The sequence below is a fragment of the Armigeres subalbatus genome, chromosome 2 (assembly GCF_024139115.2).
Source record: "Armigeres subalbatus isolate Guangzhou_Male chromosome 2, GZ_Asu_2, whole genome shotgun sequence".
NCBI classification, from domain to species: Eukaryota; Metazoa; Arthropoda; class Insecta; order Diptera; family Culicidae; genus Armigeres; species Armigeres subalbatus.
In genome coordinates, this window is record NC_085140.1 from 76,013,250 (window position 1) to 76,022,263 (window position 9,014).

At 40.3% G+C, this 9,014-nt stretch overlaps 1 protein-coding gene across 1 annotated transcript in view; it reads right to left on the reverse strand.

The window, feature by feature from the left end:
- LOC134209198 (differentially expressed in FDCP 8 homolog) overlaps window positions 1–8,792 on the reverse strand; it is a 29,310-nt gene extending 20,518 nt beyond the window's left edge. Inside the window, 2 exon segments of the mRNA XM_062685192.1 lie at window positions 5,191–5,355; window positions 7,915–8,792. Coding sequence (XP_062541176.1) covers window positions 5,191–5,355; window positions 7,915–8,569 — 820 coding nt within the window. The 5' untranslated portion in view covers window positions 8,570–8,792.
- Between the last annotated feature and the right edge of the window lie 222 nt (window positions 8,793–9,014).

Sequence of the window (9,014 nt, forward strand, 5' to 3'; positions counted from 1 at the left end):
GCCGGTCTAGGCAATTTTCGGATTGGAAATTGTCTCGACTTCCCTGGGCATAAAAGTATCATCGTGCTAGCCTCATGATATACGAATGCAAAAATGGTAACCTGGCTTAGAAACCTCGCAGTTAATAACTGTGGAAATGCTTAATGAACACAAAGCTGCGAGGCGGCTCTGTCCCAGCCAATGAGAAGAAGAAGACTTAATTCGTCTTAGACGGTTGTAATTGAAAAATTCAGTGAGCTGCGATGGCGCTGATTTTTTAAGTTTACAAAAAGCATCTGGAATTCTTTCCGCTGGCAAGAATGCTAGAGCTGGAACGCTCTTGAAAGCTTCCCGAATCTTTACATCGCTTGCAAATGCGTTCTGTAGGTTGTTCTACTGAATATGTTTAAATATTTTTTTCGAGAAATGAAAGAAACATCCAGAGTGCTTCGAGTCGGGAAACTCTGCTTGACATGAGTTGATAATAGCCTTCTCGAAGTCTGATAAGATAATAAGTGGATCCAGATCAAGTCCCAATTGTTCGGCTTTTCAGCAATTAATGTCAATAGTTTTCTATATAATGTTTCACTCTTGGACGTCATCAATGCATAGATGGCTGGGAATACGTGTTGGTGACAGGGCGCGCAACTACCATGAATGGTTAGTAGCTGTCGGAATAACCCTGGTACAGTATCGAACGTAGCGTCAATAACCCAATACTTATGACGAACTCTTTCAACAGGTCTACGTTGGGCGGTTGTGTTCAACCGTGTAGGATGTTTGAAAAGATGATGAAAAGAAGTAGGATGTTTTGCTGATTCTAGTCGCATCAGTTTTACGGGGCCACTGGAATCCTCCACTGCTCTCCTTTTCAATGCATTTCGGTACTTCATTTCAGCTACAGCATCTGGATCTGGACCTTGGCTGTGTTCGGTGACAGAAACAACATGATGCTTTCCACGAATTTCTTTCGTTACCAAGCGTGAATAGCATTTACTCCCGGTGCAAGCTTTGCGGTGGCTTCGAAATCTGCATTCCCAATACCACATACCGTCGATCTATAAAAAATAATGAAAGTTGATTATGATGTATAACGTAACCGCAATATTATCGTCTTAAAGCGACACATGTGTTTATTTATGCATGGCAAGGTTATGCTCACAAGCATGTGCGTTCATTATACTTACCGGTCCCCTGTTTTTGTAAAAAATGTTCCCTTGCAACACTGGCAAATCGCAATTTTTTGAGCTTTTCACAAACTCTACCAAGCTCGAAGCGTTCGAATTTGATAGCCCGGAAGGACCTTCTCCTGGATCATTTGGAAGAAAGCTTCCAGAACGAGATGCGGCAACATCTTCATTAGCTCTTATATTTTGGTCGATAGACGATAGGTCCGATCAACGATGACGACGACGAAGACGATTCTCTGATGGACGAGAAAGACTCACATGGTGGTCCCATTTCGTCTTCAGAATACCCGAGAAAATCACTTTCCGAATCAGACATCACTTCTAAATATTTCACTGCTTTAATGAATACTGCGGACAGTCCACGCACCTACGATGTTTGTTAAAGAATGACGCATGTAAATGGTCATCACCTCTCTTTGTGCTGATGGACAATAGATACAGGTATGTTCCGTTTTTATCAACACGGTCCGTGAGTTTCAGTTGACAAAATCGGAACAGTGATAAAATCGGAATAATTTTCTTTGGCGATTTTTTTTAGCTAAAATTTTAGTTAAAATGATGTGTTGCTGGGAAAATAGTTAATTTTCAGGTTCCAACATTTTTAAATGCTAAGAGACTATCCATAAACCACATTAACATGCTAGTGGAAGGGCAAGGGTCAGTGAAAAGAGACCAAAGTAAATATACATAGGAAATGAATATTAATCATTGATTGACTGGTTGAGGTTGAGGTTGAGGCACCACCCACCCATCCTCCTTCTCGTAACAATTTGGCTTGACCCCCTCCTTCCCCCTTCAGCGCTACGTAATTTGTGAAAAGCCCCTGAGCTCATCAAGAAAGCCCAGGAAAAGCTGGCCACTTGCCTGCACAAAATGATAGTCAGAATCTGGGAAACTGAACAGCTACCGGAGCAGTGGAAGGAAGGGGCCATATGCCCCATCTACAAGAAAGGTGACAACCTGTTGACCCTTCGAGCGATCACCATCCTTAATGCCGCCTACAAAGTGATATCCCAGATCAGCTTCCGTCATCTGTCGCCGCTAGTCCCCGTGGGAAATTATCCAGAAGGTAGCTAAAGCTGGAAGTACGATGGAGTATGATGGACAGGGCATGTTGCAAGAATGCCGGCCAGCAACCCTTCAATGATGGTGTTCGCTTCCGACCCGACAGGTACAAAAAGGCGTGAAACACAGTGAGCGAGGTGGGCTGACAAGGTACAACATGACTTGTGAGCGTGGGGCGCAACCGATGAGAGATGTGGTCTCTAACCGTGTATTGTGACGTCGAATTGTTGATTCAGTTTTATCCCTTTAGATTTCAACTTTGAGCCAGTGAGCACAATGCAAACAAATTGCATGTAGAGTAGAGTGGGGTAAGAGTACGTTTTCGATTTTTTGAAGTAATAAAAAAAGATAAACTAGCAGCACTGCATCAGTTTGACAGGTATTTAGGCCAACTATTATCATGTGTAATTGTAAACGATTTGAATAAACAACAAGGGAGATAAGGAGTTAGATAACTTTTTGGTCATTTTGCTAAAAATAATTGGATTTCCGCAACTAGTATTTCATTACCATATATACGTTCAATCAGGTGAACATTATACCATTTCGATAACCTATTGTATAGAGTACTTTATGGTACAGTACACCAATCCGGTTGGTTTTCCAAGAAGTCAAAACCATTACTTGAATATTTTTTGGGACTGTGGGGTAAAAGTACGCAGGAACCGGTGGGGCAAGAGTACGCATATGAATCTTCAAGTTCTGATGTCAAACCCGTACCTCCGGCCAAAATAAGACTTCTTCCAAAGCATAAAGATTCACAACTAAGAAAAAAGGGACAGAATTCGAAATTATCACAAGTTTTTAGGATAAGTTGAAGCACAGATAACAGATATTTAGGCTGGAACAAATTTTATTGAAAATCCTGTGTAAAGTTTTGAATTGATATACGTTGGCACACTACTGCCATCTACTCAACTGATTGCGGCGGTACACACGGACGCAGCTGATTAACAACCGTCGAACGCAGCCAATGCATTTGACAGACGCATTCGGGCTGCGTTTTCAATAACAATGACCCTTGCGCCATCTCCAATCGATTGCCAAACGCGGTCCCAATTTAAAATACATTTGAATTAACGGTTGCGGATGTTTACACACATATCGGATGCCAGCCTTAATATCTGTTATCTGTGGTTGAAGTAATTCGGTGTTAGAAAGGACTTAGCGAACAAAGCACTAAAGCGAAATAATGAAATTGTATTAGGACTTATTGTACACCTAAACATAGTACGAAAACACAATTTCATCTAAATGGTAATTTCATTTAATTATTGCTTTTCTCACGGAAGAATAGACTACCGTGCAAATTTGTCGAAGTACCAAAACAAATGCTCACACGTCCAATTGTATAGAAATTAGCGAAAGCACAATCCAAAACAGCATTCTTGCACCTTTTTTCACACCCCAAAAATCTATTTCTTGCAGTGGAGACGTCATCCATATATAGAGAAACTGGTGGGAGAATATTTTGGTGGGACAATGGGTCGTATGAATAAAAAGTAGCAAAACTCAGCGTTTGTAGTATCTACTCAAAAATAAAGTCCACAGAGAAAACTACATGTTTGATATGAATAAAAACATTTTCGAACTTATGGAATATGCCACATTCGAACTTAGCCTTTACTACAGTTTACTACCATTTACTACACGGAGAAACGTCAAAACAAAAAAGACCCCATGATGGCGATTATGATTTCATCATTTTTTGCGGCTAATCAAGAAAAGACATGTCTGTTTTGTTCGTTTTCCCTAAATTGGACTTCTATTTTCAAGAACAAAGCCGATTCGCTTCGAATCTGATGAATAATCTGCATTTGAATCATGAGTAGCAACGCCTTGAGCAGACTACAAGAAATCAGTAGTAAACTCTTGTTTTATTCATACTGAATCAGTTGTTTGTAGTATGTTCGAAATGTGTAGTGTAGTAAAGTCTCTTTTATTCATACGAACATGTTCCACAAGTGACGTTTACTACTGAAAATGTAGTAAAGTTGAACTTACTACTTTTTATTCATACGACCCAATATTTTTTGCATAGTAGTCGAACACGGCGCAAAAATTGCAATAAAAGAAACATTCATAAATTACGCAACGTTTAGCTGGGAGGGGTTGCGAGATATATGATATAATTTTTAGAGGATTCAGACAAAAAGTGTAAAAAGGTGGGGGGGGTGGGGAGGGGGTGAAGAAATAGCCAAATTTTACGTTACGTGATTGGTGGACTTTCTTTAAGGAAAATTCCTTTCTATACGCCACGCGAAACTTGATATATATTTTTACCTCTATAGTTTTTTGTATATACAATATACATACATTTTTCGTATAAAAGTGCACATTTTTAGGACCCCCTTTAAGAGTTACGTAATCTTTAAACATTCCCCAATATATTCTCATTAAACATCAATTAAATGTTATTAACTCTTATTTGTGTTAATATATACTTAAAGCACATGATTGGATAAATGCGTACTCTTACCCCACCGGTGGGGTAAGAGTGCGTTTTTCACTTGTCTTGCAATAAGGGTTCTACTATAGATAGTAGAATCTATAGATGAGCGAAAGCATGACTGAGTCGATTTTTTTGCCCGTGCACACGCGCATATGACGTCACAGCCCTTAACGTTTCCATTGAAATCGTGACGTCATACTCGTTTGGAGACACGTTTGACAGTTCGTTTGGAGACAGAGGATTTATCTTCGCTCATCTATATATTCCACTATCTATAGGTTCTACTAAAACGAATCTCAGTAATTTCAATATTTTTTCCACTGGGTAACATAAAGGAAGAGTATATGAATCATCGACACTGATTTGATATGCAGAAGCTTGCTTCATAAGGGCCACATGATCGATTGAAAACTAAGTGCGTACTCTTGCCCCACTCTACTCTACTGCACAAGCATTATCAAATAATAAATTTAAAACATGCTATTAGGATATAAAATTACTCACTGTAGCTTAGCTGTGTCCCACATTCTGCACAGGTATACTTCTGAAACGCCAGTCCTATCTCCGGGCAGATACATTCGATGGGTAGGTTCCGCTCGGTGGTGATTACGTGAGCACATATCCTTATCACATTGCGCATGCACTTTTGGTGGACTACGAAAGAACAATCTGTTCCGAACAAAGCGAAAAAAGAATAAGAAGTAGCTGATTTAGTGTCAGTTGTATTTATTTACTATTTTTTGATTTTAAAAAGGTTGACCAGCTTCTTGAACAATTCGAAATAATTTGGTTTGTACCTTACGCATTTAACACATTTTTGCAGTTAAGGGGATACGGGAAGCACGAACAATCATCAAATCGTCATCATTTTCATCATTGAATGCTTATTTTTTTTTCTACGACAAATATGATTTTGAAAAAGAATCAGCGGCGCGTGCTGATACATTTACAGTTACATCAAACAACTGAAAACCGAAATACGCCGTTCCAAAGTTACGAGGTGATAATGCTAGAAAGAGACAAAATATAGGAAAAATAACACGGTGTGTAATGCTTCTCCGAGTCACCTTAACATTGCTTTTTTTGCTAGAATTGTAGCCTGCATCCATATCAGCGGGCTTGGTAGTTATATGGCTACTGCTTCTGCCTCATACGCAGGAGGTCGTGGGTTCAATCCCAGGTCCGTTCCATTCTCCTACTTTGTATCTTTCTCTATATTTCTCATGTGCTAGCAATCGCTAGAACTGGAAATGGACTTCCATACCGTATTCTAGCAGTAATCTGCTGGAATTAGAAATGAACTATAAAGCTCGTTTCCTACATCCAATAAGAAATTCCATCAGTTGCTTTCTCTTATCTATCACATTGGCAGTTCGTTAACCAAGACAGACCTCTGCCTCTCGAACCTTACCCAAAAATTCCAACAAATTCCGCATGAACTCGTGGCAAGTGCAGAGGTATATTCAGCTTGCAGTGGGCGAGTGATTGCATCATTATTTTCTCCCCGTTCCCTACAAACATTTACTTGCAATCTGACGTGGCAGGCGCCAGTATGACCTAACAAATGAGATCACCAGTACTTGCACATTGAAGATGAGTGCTAGTCCCAAGCAAACATCTGTTAGTTCTCTGTGCAAGAACCGCTGATCTGGTCATAATGGAGTAGCAACTACGGGCAGTCAATCAAGCTCAAGCTCAATTGTAGCCTGCATCCATAGCTGTCTTCGTTGCCCTGGTTTTTCGAAAATAAGGGATGCTGATCGCATATTGGCTGGTTGGATGGCCTTATATGTAGATGATGATGATGATGGTCCCGCCACATACCCCTACAATCCAGGGAAGTCCAATCCGTAAAATTTCCTAGACCGGACAGGGAATCGAACCCAGCCCCCTTCAGCATGGACTTGCTTTGTAGCCGCGCATCTTACCATACGGCTAAGGAAGGCCCCATTATACATCACTATTATACATAAAACAAAAATTTAAAAAAATGATCTTTCCAAAATCAATTGCTCAAGCATCAGTAGTGATACATATAGAGCTCTATGAAAATGAAAAACTTGTTAAACCTCTCGCACAAATTTCAAAAGTTTCACCAATAATCGCGTTTCAAGTCAATTTGCAAGATCGTGCTCAACAGCTCGTATGTATCTACGGTATTCATGTCTCTCGACTATATGATTCAGTGAAAAGAAATAAACTGTGACAGACAATCTCTAAACATGGTTTTCCGGCGAAACTTATTAAGCTGATACATGCAACGCACGATGGTTTCGAATAAAATTTTTGGACCAAGCATCAATCGCATTCGGGGCTCCGGTGGATTAAATCAGAATGATGAGCTCTCAAGTTCGCCATTCAACATTGCACTCTAGGATGCGATTGGGAGATCTAGCGGGTAGAGGAACGCCATGCATACGTTTAAGAACGATATCGGCCTGATTGAAATTGGCCACATTGCAGTACTGAAGGCCCATGTCCGCAGAAAGCAAAAATAAGCTTGATCACTTTAGCTCTACAATGGCGCAGTACCTTGCGGATGTTAGGGACATGAATAGAGTTTTTGACCACAAGGTGCTGCAAACAATTTTCAGTGGGAACTTGAAATGGTATGTGGCGCTGATGTGTCAATTACAAGTAGTTTTATTTGAAGAAAATATTGTCGGGCCGTCACCAAACCGGATAGCGCGATTGAGCACTCGCGCTGCGACGTGAGTCGCGACAATTCGAATTATGTCATTAATTTTGCGCATCATGCACGCATAGATGTTATATCATGCGCGCTAATTGAAATGAGTTTCGACGTGTCATAACTGTAGATATTTCAATTTTATTGAAAACAAATTTCCGATTATCTACCAAATACGGAATATTGTGAACTGTAAAAATAAGGTTGATTTTTTCTCATTTATTGTAAGTGTCAGAACTCAGAAGCAAGGAGAACGACATCCGAAGCACGAGTTATACTTAATCTTCATCATTTCAAAAATAAAAACAATCGGCGACCTTGTTGAGTAAAAATCCAAACACTTGAAAAAATCTATTTTTTGCAAATAGTTGCAAAATAAATTACCTAACTATTTTCTCTTTGAAGATTTTTTTGGTTTAATTTATGTAACTTAAGAAAGGGGGCTACAAGCTTAGTCCAACTAGCACAAGTTCAATGTAATTAAATGAAACCTTTTCGCAGTGCACCATCGATTTAAACCTATTTGACTGACTCATTACCGGTGCAGACGAAGGACGTTTGCACTACATTCCAAATGATGCCAGCGCAATGGTCGCAGTGTAGTTTCCGCTTCGATGATTTATTTTCGTGCCTGACAAAATGATGTCCGAGAATGACCTTTGTTTCCGTTGGCACTGCATCTGGGTCGCTGTCCAAGTCCTGAAGTTCTCGCAATCGGTGCCGCAACTCGATGAGGTGCCGAACTAACCATTTGCGCTCATCGGAATCGTCCGTACACTGTAGCACTAGATCCTTGCATTTGTTAATGGCCACCTCCATTTGCGGTATAGTTGTTTCCTCTTCTTGGTCTAACACCAGTTGCCACTGTTCTTTAATGAGTGCATAGGGAATAGCATGCGATCGTTCCAGAATGTCATCATCGTAGGACATTAGCGAACTGGACGTCGAAGCGGCCGCAACTGTGACACCTTCTTCCACAAGCACCTCATTTGTACAGGACTTGTCGGCGTTTTCTTTAGTACTTTCCGCATCAGGATTATTCACGCAACTAATATCACTATTAGTCATCGCATTGCCGTTGTTGTTGGTATCATTACTATTCCCGCTGGGAACTGGCTCGTCCCTTGCAAGAAAACTGGTTACCGTGTTGGGTAAATTCCATATACCATCTTTCAGACTTTGCACAGTCTGCATCCTAATTTAACTCTTTGGTGCAACTCAATCAACATCCAAATAACCACAATGACACTGATTGAACTCGAGAGACTTTCTTTTTAGACTGATAGTAAATTAGAATGCTTAAACAATCTAAGCCATTCGAACTCCTCCCTTATCAGAGAATGATTTTTTTTTGTTTGTATACAACACAAAGTTACTATTCGACTAGAATGAATCAACATTTCAATAATCATGCATCCACCTCTCATGCACAGCTGAATCGTTCGTTCTGCTCAATAGGCATGCTCAGTTCTCGCAAACCGCGAGAGAGCGTGAAACCCAACATGCGAGCATAATATTATGTTCTTGGCTTCTGTCCAATGTTTTCACGTTTTTTCAAGTGGTAGATTGCGCGCCGTTTTTGGGGCGATAATTTCATAAAGAGAGAGAAAGAGAGACAAAGTTATACTCGGCAGAGGGT